Raw genomic sequence first — 15,658 nt, 5'->3', positions numbered from 1 at the left:
GGTGGCTCACGCTTGTAATCCCAGCACTTTGGGAGGCCGAGGTGGGCGGATCACGAGGTCAGGAGATCGAGACCACGGTGAAACCCCGTCTCTACTAAAAATACAAAAAATTAGCCGGGCATGGTGGCGGGCGCCTGTAGGCCCATCTACTCGGAGAGGCTGAGGCAGGAGAATGGTGTGAACCCGGGAGGCGGAGCTTGCAGTGAGCCGAGATTGCGCCACTGCACTCCAGCCTGGGTGACAGAGCGAGACTCCGTCTCAAAAAAAATAAAAATAAAAAATAAATAAAGAAAGAAAAAGATAAGTTTTCAAGCTATAGCAAAATCATAGGATGATTCGCCAAACATAAATTACTCTTTTAAGAGGAATTTAACAGGATATGCTTTTAAAGAGCTGTGGTAGTTTAATAATAATACGAAAAAGTACTTATGCAACATTTATATTAAAACAACACATTTAAGCATAACTAGGGTGATCAACAGCTACATGTGCTACAAGTAATTATGTGATGAATTTGATATGGAAATAAGTTCCAAAGTCAGATAAACTAAAATAGACTTTAGTTATAAAATGTAATATTATTTAATGTATTAAAATATATAATTAATGTATTACATTTAATGTATTTTTGCATTCAATATCAATAGTTCTCTTATGGATTTGAACAATATTTAAATGACACAACTTTTTGTGTATGTTCACACACTTGTCGTATATTCTAATATATGACTAACATTAAATATCCATGACTTGGGAGAAAAAAGTAGTATGCGTAAGTCTGCATGGTTTAAAGGATCTTCAATATTATCTTCAAAGTTTAACAATAACTAAACAGATGATTCTAAAGTTACAATTATAAGACTTTGATTAATTTTACATCTAAATAAATTTTGCTATTAATGCCCTGTGAAGCAGTTCATGAAGAGTGAAATGAGTTGTACAAGATAATTTATGAAAATATCTTGTATCTTGAGAAAAGAGGCATAAAAATTAGGATAATATGGTTCATTGATGGCATTTTATCTCTTTCAGATTAACTTGCTGATTAATAAATACTTCCCATTTCTGAAGCCCATCACATGAATTTTACTTTTTCAATCTCTTATATCTCTTTACAGGCCTATCCTAAAGTAAAAGGAAAACCATTCTGGGAGATGGAAAGCAGAGTTAATTACTAGAAGAGAAGGGCACTAGAAAATGTGGCCAGGACATAGATAAACATTACTAATATTTATCAGGTTCACACTCATGTCTGGAGCAATATCCTTTATTATCCTACAGCTTTAAATTCAAAGTCAGAAGTGGGATGCATGAAATTGAGGCTCAGTGGGTGATAATGGCTGTCTTTGAGATAAAAATATTAGTGCAGCTAAATTGGTAACAGAAAATGAAAACTGCTTTCACACTTTCATATAGTATAATGTGTGGTCCTTGTCATCTAAGAAGAGAGCCACATTAGAGACTGTATTTTGATATTTAGTGTTACACGGTAAATTTTAAAACAACAATCCTATTAAGAACATTAATCATTAATTCTACAAAACACTAATCACTATAAACAAATTATATACCAACCTTTGGCTGAAGATTTGGATGTAATAAAACATAACCATTAGGATCGATTGCAAAGTAATACCCATTGGGGCACAGCTGGAAAAGAAAAAAAAATAAGCTTAGATATGCCTGAGTCACAATTAGAAATCTGTATTCTTTTATTTTTTTTATTTTTTATTTATTTTTTATTTATTTATTTTTTTTTGAGACGGAGTCTCGCCTGTCGCCCAGGCTGGAGTGCAGTGGCGCAATCTCGGCTCACTGCAAGCTCTGCCTCCCTGGTTCACGCCATTCTCCTGCCTCAGCCTCTCTGAGTAGCTGGGACTACAGGCGCCCGCCACCACGCCCGGCTAATTTTTTTGTATTTTTAGTAGAGACGGGGTTTCACTGTGGTCTCGATCTCCTGACCTCATGATCCGCCCGCCTCGGCCTCCCAAAGTGCTGGGATTACAAGCGTGAGCCACCGGGCCCGGCCCAGAAATCTGTATTCTTTTAAATACATAATGTATTAAATACACATTTTATAGCATGTTGAAAGATAACATGGAATCATATTATTTTAGCGATGCTTTTAACCATTTAGTTCCTTTGCTAAGATAACTGCCCATAATTTTTGAGAATTACCTAAGTGACAAGCTAAATTAGTAGAGTTCTAAACTAGAAAGGGTATCAAAAGAGCAAATTTCATCTTACTGTAAAACGTGGTGTCAGTCTTTTAATATCTTCCAAAGACACATCTACTCCCATCACACCAAGAATCAGCTGGTTCTATAATAAGAGAGCAAAAATGGCATTTTATGTCAAAAATTTACATATTTTTACACAATTATATGCTCATCTTTTGCTTGCATTATGGTTATATTCCATATTAGTTTAAATGTATATATAGGGTGAAGCACTCTTGGTGTCAATTTACAAGGATTCTCAGCTTTGTTTCTCACAACTTTATCATCATTATCATTTAACTTAGTAAAGAAAATCTAGATAATTGAGGCTAAAATATATAAAAGATAAATAAAAGTGTCTGACACTTCTTGTACCCTTTTCTTCTAATATGTATTTTCACTGCTATTGTACAGTCAGCCCTTATAGCTGTGTTGTCTATGTAAGTGAGTTTAGATTGACTTTATGGTTTACTATAATTAAGAAACCACAAGAATGTCCAGCTTAAAGATTATACAATATAGAATAAAAACACATTGGATTTTTGCTGCAGATAGTTCCTGTGTATGTAACTATCCTGAAAGTATGTGACCATATTGGTGATAAAATCCTCAAAACACTATTTCTAGTCGCTGCTAATAACTTCTATATACCAAGCAACAGGCATCATAGTTTTAGGTGCAAGTAGAGGAGGCTTGTGGCAAACTGCTATCATAATCTTCTATGGGACATAAAGATAGAAATTGTGTTAAAATTTTGAGTCCAAAACTGTTGTTTCAAATGGACTCATAAATTATAAAAAGCAAAAAATTATAAAATCTAGTAATTACAAAAACGTTTAAACTTTGTGTAGGTACAGAGTAAGAAAAGTTATGTCAACAACTATGCTCTTTTCCATGAACCAATCCTAGTCTGAGCAAAAACTTCCCAACTGAAGCAATCTCTTAGTGCACAGTGAGATTTGTGAACATGTATGAGAAAGTGAGAGTTACTCTTTTATGAGTTACAATATTTAGAACCTGCAGATAGTTAAGAATGGTAATGGGCCCCCAAAGAGAAATAACTGTTTTCTATGGCCACCTTATTAAAATAAGGAGTTCAATTGAGATATACAATAACTGATCAAACAATGCTTAAGTGCAACAGACTTCATGAAACCATAAACTGGAAATAAATATCCACTCAAATCAAGTATACCACCTACATTATAAAATCAGTTTCTAGTATTAAAAAAGTCTTAACTTCAAAATCTCAAATTCCTTCTGAATCCAGCTAAAAAACTGGAATGCAGTCCTATTTAAAATCAAAAGCATTTAATAAATAAACAGTTAAGTACAAGATACATATTTTTTAGAACTTTTAAAGAGGCATTTTACTGCATTGACAAAAAACAAGTGCTATAAAAACTAAGCATTCTATGAAATTATTCTTCCTGTATCCTAAAAATAGAAAAGAAAGAAATATTAATTTAAATCAGATCCTTAAGTTACAAGATAATTTTTAAAAAGCTATCGTTTGGGAGTTGGGGAGGAATGATTTAACATACCAATGTACACCTGATACAAACATCACCATGCTTTTGGTCTTTGGATTTTTCTTTCTAAACTCCATTAATATCTCACATGGATTCTTAAAATGTGCACACAATATTACTGTCCATTTATCATATAATTACTCCCAGAGTCTGACTCTGTGTTCTCATCAGGTCATAGTTAAGTGGAGTTAAGTTGAATCTTGGCTCTAGGGCAACAGAGAGTTTGACCTGCATTTCCTTTTTCCCAGGTGGTTATCGCATAGGCAGCTGTTGCCTTTGACCTCTGGCCTCACAAGACAATTACACTGCATGTATTTTCTTATGGAAATATCTTATCCATGTCGAGCTTCAATGTCACAGTTTGTCATTTATTATTATTAATTTTATCAATTAACTTTTAACCTTTAAGTTTGTCTTATTTTCAAATTGGCCGGTTATGTTGAAGACCGGAAGAGTTCCAGTAATGACAAGTCCCAGTTCCTAAAAATAGATTCAGAGAGAAAGGGCAAATTAAAATTACAATTTAAGCTTTGTCAGAGTGCATTAACCTTTGATATCTGAGACTGCATTTTATAGTTACTTTATAAAGAGCCACAAAAACTAGTAACTCATTTTGAATATCTATTAAAATTTATTTTTAAAATATCAATGAAAATATCTTGGAAATAATTAGGACCTACTAGGCAGCTACTGAAGCATGCAACATTTAAAATAATACTCTAATATACTTTAAAAATAATCAACTTACACAAATGGTCAACAGCCTGTATGCATTTCAGTAACCCTGTGTCCTCCCCCTTTTTCATAGTGATAGTTCACCTAATATCAGGGCCTCCATAAGCAGAGTGATAATAAAATATTATTTTAAGTGATTTATTTAGCTTCCCTTTTTGTAGCTTTATTCTTAATTTTTTATGCCCTAAGCCAAAGACTTCATGCTAAATGACAAATGTGCAGTTGAATAACACGATAAATAAAAGAAACATTCTACTGATACTGCATATCTGGGATATTCTAAGTAAATGTTATGCTCTTCAGAAGAAGCAATACTACTTCTAAGTAGACCCCAAAATAAGTAGTACTTTTTGACAAAGTAAAATTAGGAAGAAAAGACAACTGCAAGCATCAAATATAAAAGTCTAGCCTGAGGAGTTTAATATAGTAGAACTAATGCCATCCTATTAATCAGCACATAATTTAATATATTAAATGAATCCATACAGATTAGTCAAAATAAACTGATTTTCAAGTCAGAGTTTGCTTTTGTTACTGACATCTATATCCATTATAATTTTTAACCAGTATTTCATGTCAAAACTACGTTTAACAAAATCACTCTTTAAAATAATTTTTAAATTATTGTTTGAAATTTTGAATTTGCTAAAATGAGAAAATACTATTAATCTTCTCACGAATAGTGATTCCAAATCCAAATCTCAAGAACTCAGAACAGAGTTCTGGAATCAGAACCGAGTTCATAAAGTTGGATTTGGAATCATTATTCATTAGAACATTAAAAATATTTATTAATATCAGGGAGCAAATGTTGTGGTATCAGGTTGTGGTTCATAATTGTGCACATACAAGGCCCAAATTCAATGGGAATATGAATGAATTAGGGAGGAGAGGCAATAACAGAGAAGCTTCCAGCAGACCAAGATACCAAATTATTTGCAACAAATAAAACTAAGGAAACAACCATACATATTTGGGTGCATGATGATTGATATGGTTTGGCTGTGTTGCCACACAAATCTCATCTTCAATTGTAGTTCCCATAATCCCCCACGTGTTGTGGGAGGGATCCAGAGGTAATTGAACCATGGGACGGTTTCCCCCATGTTATTCTCGTGATAGTGAGTAATTTCTCACGAGATCTGATGGTTTTATAAATGGCTTCCCCCTTCACTCAGCACTTATTCTCTCTCCTGCTGCCCCGTGAAGAGATGCTTTCCGCCATGATTTTAAGTTTCCTGAGGCCTCCCCAGCCACATGGAACTATGAGTCAATTAAACCTTTTTTCTTTATAAATTACTCAGTCTCAGGGATTTCTTCACAGCAGTGTGAGAACAGACTAATATAGTGATAGATACATGTTGGTGCTTACAAAGTCCTAACCAAGAACACTAGACAACAAAACATCCTTAATTATATAAATTAATGCTTCCAATGAAAACCTCCCACCTCAATAAAGTCAGGCTATAGATTAATTCATAAAACTGGATCCAAAAGATAATTTAGTAAAGATTTGGTGAAGTGTCTATTACAGCTATAATCTATATGCATAGTTTTAAAAATGCTAGCATGGTTTAAGACAAGGTAGATATGGATGTAATCATTTCCTTTGCATTACTTTTGCATTTTACTGCATACCATAATTTGCTTCTAAAAATGGTAAAATATAGCCTAAAGTGAGTTACTAGATTACTAACGTATTAGATTTAAGATAATTATCAATGAACTCATTGGGGCCCAGCTTGAATTTTTTCTCATTTATTAAGCAGACCAAAAACTTGTACTCTACTCCTGAGCACTGCACATGTCTCTAGAAAATAAGAAATAAAACACGATTTCTCTACCCTGGAATTTTAAAAATATTTTCTAGAGCCCAACTCTTGTCATACCTCTTTTTATAAAGAGCTTCGCTTTGTCTCCTAATTAAAATTAACTCTCCACAATATTGTCCTAATCTCCCCTTATCACCAAAAATGACCAAGGTATCATTTTTTTGATATACTCAGTGCTTCCCCAACTTTTATGCTATACCCCATTTCTATGGTTTCACTTCTCACCACCAATTGCAAAAATCTTAAGCTAATATGATCAGCTAAAATGTCTCCCTTTTCTTAACCACAACCCACTTTGGCCCCAATATTGGCTTCTTTATTTTGAAGTCAGAATTCTTTTTCTCATTATATCCATTATATTTGGTTTTGAAATATATTTACCTTTTCCTTTTTAATATAACTATTTTTGACCAACATATATTTTTAATCTGCTGTGTGGAGAGATTATAAATAAATAACTAGCAATATATGAGGATCACTTTATCATCTTCAAACCAGTAAAAGTAATGCTGTATGTGTCCAATGAATAGCAAATTCACGTGCTCCGTTTTTTTTTTTTTTTTTTTTACATTCAGTTTCAGCTTATAGCACAGCACATTTAGAAGCAACATTTCCTCCTAATGTCATTTGTGCTATCAGTAAGAACCTTACCAGCAATGCAGACATGCTGGCTAATGAACTTCCAGTCAAAGGAAACACAACAGGGCATAATTATTGACTCCTCCTATCATACACTGTCCTGTGATGGATTTGAAAAGTGCAACATTTTGACCACAGCTTTGGATCACTATGTGACCTTAAGTAAATATGTGATGTCTAAAAGGAACACTGGACAGTAATTTTAAGCTAGGGCTTGAGGTAAGCAAGCTTCATTTTATCTTTCTTAGCGTGCAAGGCTGCTGTTAATAGTGCCTATTTTTCTTCTAACTTCCTGTATATGTTTATTTTCTAAAAACCAAATGATAAGTAATTCTAAATGGACTGCATTTTGCCCTATGGGTTCATCATTACATTTGGAAAAGTAGTAACAACATATCACTGAACTCCAAGTAGGAAAAAGGGTTACTGAATCAGCATTTCTTTTTCAGGTCTTATTATTTTGATTCTCTCCAAATATATTATTTTAGTAAATCATTAATAAATTCTTCTCATTAAGACTGAACATAAGAATAAAGCTTAAGTGCGATGATTATTATTTATAACTTTCATGTCAGGAAAGTAGAAATTACATTTAAAAGATTTTCAACTTTGGCCCTATTGACATTTTTGGAGGGAAAATACTTTGTTGTGTGTGGCTGGCGTTTTCCTCTGCATTATAGGATGTTTAACAGCGTGCCTGGCCTCTGTCCACTCAGGGGTGTCCAATCTTTTGGCTTCCCTGGGCCACATTGAGAGAAGATGAATTGTCTTGGGCCACACCTAAAATACACTAATACTAACAATAGTTGATGAGATTTTTTAAAAAGCAAAAAAATTTCATAATGTTTTAAGAAAGTGTACAAGTTTGTGTTGGGCTGCATTCAAAGCTGTCCTGGGCCACCGGTTGGACAAGCTTGCTCTAGATGCCAGTAGCAACCCCTCCCCTCAAGCCATGACAATAAAAAATGTCTACAGATTTTTTCCAAATGAACTGTGAGGGGCAAAAAGACCCCCCTGTTGAGAACCACTGCTTTTAAATATAATGACATATCTTTACTAAAATGTCAATTGTGCAATGGACAATTTAACATGTGTTTGTTATTTCACACCAGATTTGATCACCTCAATGATGTATTTCCATAAAAAGTCTGAGGTTGAATCTAGCACAAAAGATTGTATTAATACATGAAGAAGTTTGTGATGATTTCAGTATAGGGTAAAGTTTTTGCCTACCTAATCGCATGTACTCCTGAGTTTTAGCAGATCCAGCTATAGTTATGGATGCTAGCCATGCTTCTACTAGCTCCTCTACTTTAAAAATACTTTCGTCAAAATTATTGTTCAAAATCTGCAAAAATAGATTCTAATTCACAAAGACTTTCATCTTTTTTTTTTTACATTAACAATTTAAAAACTTATTGAAATGCCCAGGTATTCAACATTCCAGGTTGGAAATTCTACATTCTCAATGAAGGGATCAAGTAGACAAGAAGCTAACACTTTGCATTTGTAGTTCTCTACTACATACAAGTCTATGTTTTTATGTAAATTATATAAATTCTAGGAAAGAAGTCTGTGATAGAAGAAATTTTGGGGAGGGTTTAATGAAAAGGAAAACAGAGACATCATCTAGAAAGAAGTAGAAATCATCCATGTGCTTTTGTTATGACAGTCTTTGAACAGCTCAACCTCTTACCAATGCATCCAGGTACACATTTGTCCATTGGACTTGCTTAGCTTTGTCTCCTGCTAAAACCATTGGTCTTCCCAAAACATCCAAATATTCCTGTTTATAAAAAAAAAAAAAAAAAAGTTGTGGTTAAAACTAGGAATGCTGTGTTGAAATAAAAATTACAGAGAAAAAATATTCTAGAGTTAAAAATGAATACAGAATCAAAATTATTGAGACTGAATATATAATCAGTTAATTTCTATTTTGGGTACTCCATAAGTGGTATGGCTACGTTATTTTGAATCAACAATATTTGACTTATATTATTTATACAATATATCTACCCCAGTTTTTTTCTAGTAACAATCAGAGCATTGTTTTTCTGTGTTACAGCCAGTAAGTGAAATACGTTCCTTGTGAATTGTATCATGTTAATCTCAACTATTTAAGGCTCTGTGATTTACTGCGTGGAATTGCACAAATTTAAAATCATAAAGCAGCCACATACTTTCTTTCATATCACAGATTGTTTGGCTGAAATTCAAAACTACATTTAAACACATCAAAAAATAAAGGAAATACTGTGCCAGATCTAGACATCAGACTCAAATGCAGCCGCTGTTTCATTTCAACATTCAATGTATTCAGTATTCACGTCCACAAATGCCATGTTATTTCTGCTAAATTTTGACTTTATTTTGTAGATCTTCAGCTATGTTTAAAAAGGAGTAGCAATTTTTCATAGTAATTTATGATTATTTAAAAAGAATAAATATTTAAATTAACTTAATTACTACATTCTACAAAAAGTTATTTAACAGGCATGTTTTCAACTGAATGATGTTAGAAAAATCACCTCCTTGTTGTAACTTTATTTTAGATAGATAAATAGATCCACAGGGGTTATTTGGGAGGTATTTAAGTTCCAACTAGGTCCCTGTACAATTTGTCCAGCATAATTAGTGTTTAATTTTATACATAGTACCTACAATTTGAAGAAACTTTTAAAAATTATTTGCAGTAGACCCAAGTTCAAATTACATGAAATGTATTTTTAGAAAATTTGATTTTATTTATTTTCTATGATGTTTGTAACATCTGAAAATAACAATATACTCATTTTATTAACCTGAGTTTTGGGAATTTGAAAACACTTGGAATGTTAATGAAATAAAACCAATATATCACCAAGATACTCAGTATTTTAATATAGGTGTAATATTATAGATCTTTTCATTCTTGCTGATTTTCTCCATATTGAGCATATTTAAACCAGAAAAATATCTTTTACTTGAAAAAAATAATTTAAAACAAGTTTTAAATAATCATACCTGAGTATTGATTCTTATTGCACCAATGGAAGGAATTTCATAATAATAACCTGAAATATACATATATATTTTTATACATGTTACTTTATAATAAAGGGCCACAAAATTATTTTATTTTATAAATATTTTATAAAGAGTATTTTGAAAATAATATATTTCACTTCAAAATTGAGCTAATACTGAAATATCAAAATTAAGAATGGTTAATGAATCTTCACAACAAACACACAGGCTTTGTGAAAAATTTCACTACATTTCTTAGTTACTATAAAATAGGTCTTCTTCTATGAAGGAATAGGAAACATAGTATCATTAAAAATATTTTTTCATTGGATAAATTATTAAAGATGCATGATGGATAATTATTATATTTATATAAAATCTTCGCCTAAATATAACTTTCAGAAAAAATTTAGGTTCTTTTTGTTGCCATGGTATCACAGTTCATTTTTCAAATTAACATATTTTTTTCTCAGTAACATCATTCTTTCTGAGTGAAAATATGAGCTCACTGCACAACATTTGAATTATCCTGGAATATATAAGATAATATTTTTCAAAAACAGTAATTAAACCACTCAGAGAAAAAAATATATATATCATACTCTCATATTTAAGCTTTATGAAATTCAGATATTGTTTCATTCCTAATTTTTCATGTAAGATTATATCTGATATATATCATTCAGTATAATTCAGTGTAATACATTATTTTATGAAGTGGAAATATAATCAGATGTCAGAATTTTCATATAATGTAATGCTAATGTCAAAATTTGTATGTGTTTTCTCTATAAAAACATGTTCAGAATCTTACTTTTGTCTGATTCTTATAAAGGTTAGCTACAATTTTAGCTTATTTTAAATAAGCACACCTAATAACAACTACCAAAATATTTTTTCTTCTAATTTATTAGAAGAAAACAGCTTTGTTACCTTTGTTTTCACAGGCCATCCACTGAATAGGTCCTCTGTCATAATTGTGTTGACCAACTGAAAACGTGAATACACGTACCTGGATGAATTGAAAAATAGGTATTCATGAGGCTGAATAAAATTTAATTGAATGGCAAAATAAAACAGCTAAAATTTCTATTGAAAAGAGTGCTTTCCAGTTGAATCACATGACAAGAAAAACTGAAGCCAGTAAAGCCTTCAGAAAGGGACCAGAGAAAAATCACATAACCTACTGTAAACATAGACTGCAGTTGCTACATTTAAATTTGTACCTGAGTGTCCTGTTGCATATTCCAATCCTCAGGCAGGAGCATGACTAATGTTTCATTCATAGAAAGTACATCTTTCATGGCCAGGCGCAGTGGCTCACGCTTGTGATCCCAGCACTTCGGGAGGCAGAGGCGGGCAGATCACCTGAGGTCAGGAGTTCGAGACCATCCTGGCTAACGTGGTGAAACCCCGTTTGTACTAAAAATACAAAAAATCAGCCAGGCCTTTTGGTGCGCGCCTGTAATCTCAGCTACTCGGGAGGCTGAGGCAGAACTGCTTGAACTGGGGAGGCAGAGGTTACAGTGAGCTGAAATTGTGCCATTGCACTCCAGCTTGGGCAACAAGAGCGAAACTCCGTTTCAAAAAAAAAGAAAGAAAGAAAGAAAAAAGAAAATACATCTTTGAGGTCCAGCCTCACTTCACCTGTCTCACCTGGTTATATATGTTATCTACATAGCTAGTCACTGCAAAAAAAGTTTATTTCCCTATTTCATAGGTATGTAGTAATGAAAAAGTATTCAGAAAGGTCACTGTACTTCAAAGTTGCTTAACACAATTAAACTTTGTGATGGTTTTTACCATGGAAATATTTAGGATGCACACATATGATTATGTTGTTAGTATATTATTTTCTATAAAAGTTGGCTGACACATATAGATATTCTAAGCTCCTAGGATTTTTAAATATAATCAAAATATTGACTGTTCCTAACATGCTATAAAGTATGCAAATATTTTAAAATCAATTGAGAGTTTTTATAATTTAAGTATTTATTGAAAGACATTGAATTTAAATAATAGTGTGAAAGTATAAAAGGTAAATTCCATGAGGTCAACCTATACTTAATAAAATTATTTTTACATATATATTGATTTTTACTAATTTAGTAATCTAAGTAAACCAATACTCTCAGCTCAACATTTTAGCTATTTCTAAAAATAGACATGCAGAAAATCACTCTTCCATGAGTTCAAATTCCAGTTTGAACTATGTTAAGAGCTTTTCCCTAATTCATGTTGATTGACTATTTGAATGGACATTTTCTAATTGTTTTATATCTTTTAACTGTTGCACATGATTTCAGAGCACAAATCTCAAAAGAGATTTCACATCTGTTCTCTGTTCTTTCACTGGTCTTGGCCACACAGATAATATTATAACAATCCCTGTCCCCAAAACGCACATCAGGGATGTTGCTATTTCATCTGTAAGGTTTTAGGTGAGCCACTCTTACATCATCCAGGTTTGCCTTAGCTGGTTGTGTAAGAGGCCACATGGTGAACATAATCCGAGTTTTAAATACTTCAAATTGTAAGAATAAATGACTGTTTCTAAGTGAATGACAGAAGTTGGTTTTTTTCTCTCTCTCAATTTATCTGTCTCCAGGAATTCCCAATCAAAATGCAATGGTTTCATTTTCTTTAAATCATCAGTTAGGTCATTTTTGGGTCTGCCTATAAATTTCAGTGTAGGGTTACTGCTTACAAAGTTTGAGCTTACTTCTAAATGGAAATATTTTTATAAGCAGGTTGACCACCCTAACTGATAATTCAATTTAAATGCCATACCCTAAACAATCATCAAATGAATTCAAGTCAGGGAAAAAGTCCAGATGCTCCAGAAAGCACTGGGGGATCTCCCTCATAATTAACATTTGAACTCATACCTCAAATTTTCAACGGAAGCATGGCTTTGCCTAGAAGTTCCTGTTACCACAACAATCATCTAGTAAAACATTTTTTCATAAAATACTTTTCAGTAAAAAAATAAACAAGTAAGACTACATGAATCTTACATCTATGTCTCAGAAAGGCAAGCACTTCTAATAACATCGAGGCTACACTCAGATCCACACAGATGATTATTTGACTGATGTTATCATTCAAATAGTCCAAATAAACACGAGCCCCACCGCCCCCCCAAAAAAGCTTGTTGCTTTATTTTGCTATAAAAGTTTCACTTAACTTCTATGTGTTTGCTTACATGGACCCCTCAGAGGTTGTCAAAATTAAGGTATTTGGGATCAGGGCTGGGGTAGTGTACATTCTGTCAGCTTTAATTATAATTTTTGAAACACGCCAAACTCTGTTTTAAACCTCTTTGTTCTTTTTCTTGCATAGGTTCTTGGCTACTTAAATGTAAGCTGCATTAACTAACTGAATCATTCCCATATCATCAATGTATAATTTGTACCCCTTTTCTCAATTTTCATTTGCCTTGTTGTAGAGATTTTTAAAGACATTATTTTCCTGAAATTTTATTCCAAGTGTTTACCAAAATCCTAATTGCAAATGCAACCTTCTTTGTAATTTATACAACTGCTTTACCATTACAATATTTACACAATCTAATATACCCAAGATTATTTTATCTTGGGTTTCTGTATATGTATGTATATATATATACACACACACACACAAACACATATGCACATAGGTAGTTAATGATTTTATGGATTATATAGATTATCTTAGAGCTTTCTATAATGATCTTATATATATTCAGTTGAAAAAAAGTTTAATATAAGTCATTCAAAACTTAGGATCTATTGTAGTGCCTTACACACATTCTTTGTATGACAGTAAAAAAACAATATAAAAAAATTTCATTCCCTAGTGCCATACCATTGTTGAACTTGTTTTTTCTTTGTACATTTTAGCTAATTACATAAGAATTTTAACTTCACTGATTTCATAAACATTCGCATTACATATTGTATAGTGCATATACATAATGTATTGGTTAAATTTAAAAGAACTTTTGTGTACACAACTTTCCACTTGGAATTGTAAATGGTTTCATTCCTCCTATTCTATACTATACTACTGCCACCATGTGGAATAGTCAATGAACTAAATTCCAGATGCTAAAGTCCATAGAGATGATTGATACCCCGCTTCTTCAGATGTTTTTTTTTTTTTTTTTACTTCTTTAAACTTACAGTTCTTGTTTAGCCTTAATTTTGGAGTTATAGAAAAATAAAGTGATTGCTTGAAATATGTACAATTTAAAACTTAAGGTAAATTACCTTCTCAAAGATGTGTATTTGAACAGTTCTTTTAAGCACATTTGCGTGATCTTACATAAAAACAAAATGACATACAAAAATAACTCAAAATGCTTAACTGGTAGTCACACAAGCTAAATATTTCATCTTAACTCTCACTTAAGCAAATCACTTACATTAGAGCAGGTCTACATCCAGGCTAAGGCAACTTTCGTGGAGAAAAAATTGCTTTACTCATGCCTAGTAGTATATTTATAATCACAACACTAGGTTCATATAACAAATGCACGTGAAATTTTTCTGTTCTGAGTAAAATGTTCCTAGAAAATTAGCTAAATGTTTCTCAACATGTATGATTTTATGTGGGCTCATCTTTCAAAATGTTTGCCTCTATGAAATTTTCATCATAGAGTCACACAAGACATATACAGTAACAGATGGCTTTGACAAATATTTTTCATAATGCTGGAGTACAGGTCTTCAACAGAAATACTGTGGGAAGCTAGTATTGAATAAACATGGGATTGGGCTTTAAAAGTTCCAAGATTATACAGTTTAGCATCTATTGTAGTGCCTTACTCATAAATGAAAACAAACGTCTGTTAAAAACAAGTGAATAGATACTTGAGTGGTTTCTACTTCTTACCAGAGGAATCTAAGACAGACTTTGGTGTTATCCAACATATCAATAAGTTCATTACAGTATGTGGTAAGAGCAGGACAAAAACTGGGCTATTAGTTGTCTTGCATTTTGCAATTTGGGCTGTTTCACTATACTTACATCATCACACATTCTTAATCTTTTTATTTAATATTAAATAAGCAGATATCCTTACTGGAGGTAAACAACTTTTTAGGCAAAATATACTTAGTACACTTATTTATGTACTATATTATTCCTAGAAAATAAAAAAAATTCTTATAATTCTGGATTCACACATAGTTATATAATTGTAAAAGCAATAGTAATTTGGGGAGCAGACTTAATAAAATTAAACTTAAGTCCAGGTGTGGTGGCTCATGCTTGTAATTCCAGCACTTTGAGAGGCTGAGGTGGGTGGATCACTTGAGCTCAGGAGTTCAAGACCAGCCTGGGCAACACAGTGAGACCCCCATCTCTACTAAAAATACAAAAATTAGCTGAGCATGGTGGCTCATGCCTGTAATCCCAGCTACCCTAGGGTGCTGAGGCAGGAGAATCACTTGAACCCAGGAGGTGGAGGTTGCAGTGAGCCTAGATCACACCACTGCACTCTTTCTGGGCAACAGAGTGAGAGAGATTCTGTCTTGGTGGGGTGGGGGGTGGAAATTAACTTAAAAATTAAATTCCTGGACAGGTGCAGTGGCTCATGTCTGTAATCCCAGCACTTTGGGAGGCTGAGGCAGGTGGATCACGAGGTCAGGAGATCAAGACCATCCTGGCCAACATGGTGAAACCCCGTCTGTACTAAAAATACAAAAAT

At 32.9% G+C, this 15,658-nt stretch overlaps 1 protein-coding gene and 1 long non-coding RNA gene across 11 annotated transcripts in view; one reads left to right on the top strand and one right to left on the bottom strand.

Annotated features, from left to right (window-relative positions):
• The window catches only part of CACNA2D1 (calcium voltage-gated channel auxiliary subunit alpha2delta 1), a 518,973-nt gene that overhangs the window by 77,613 nt on the left and 425,702 nt on the right, over positions 1-15,658 (bottom strand). For all 10 annotated transcript variants that reach the window (XM_055283394.1, XM_055283393.2, XM_055283395.1 and 7 more), the window contains exons 13-18: positions 10,897-10,975; positions 9,961-10,010; positions 8,654-8,743; positions 4,154-4,231; positions 2,248-2,322; positions 1,576-1,650 (exon numbers count right to left, since the gene is read on the bottom strand). In XM_055283394.1, coding sequence (XP_055139369.1) covers positions 1,576-1,650; positions 2,248-2,322; positions 4,154-4,231; positions 8,654-8,743; positions 9,961-10,010; positions 10,897-10,975 — 447 coding nt within the window. The remainder of the gene's footprint in view (positions 1-1,575; positions 1,651-2,247; positions 2,323-4,153; positions 4,232-8,653; positions 8,744-9,960; positions 10,011-10,896; positions 10,976-15,658) is intronic.
• Positions 1-15,658, top strand: part of LOC134737029 (uncharacterized) — a 28,992-nt gene that overhangs the window by 1,888 nt on the left and 11,446 nt on the right. The gene's annotated exons all lie outside the window — the stretch shown is intronic.

Source organism: Symphalangus syndactylus, chromosome 6 (genome assembly GCF_028878055.3).
Source record: "Symphalangus syndactylus isolate Jambi chromosome 6, NHGRI_mSymSyn1-v2.1_pri, whole genome shotgun sequence".
NCBI classification, from domain to species: Eukaryota; Metazoa; Chordata; class Mammalia; order Primates; family Hylobatidae; genus Symphalangus; species Symphalangus syndactylus.
This window is presented reverse-complemented; position numbering and strand designations above follow the sequence as displayed.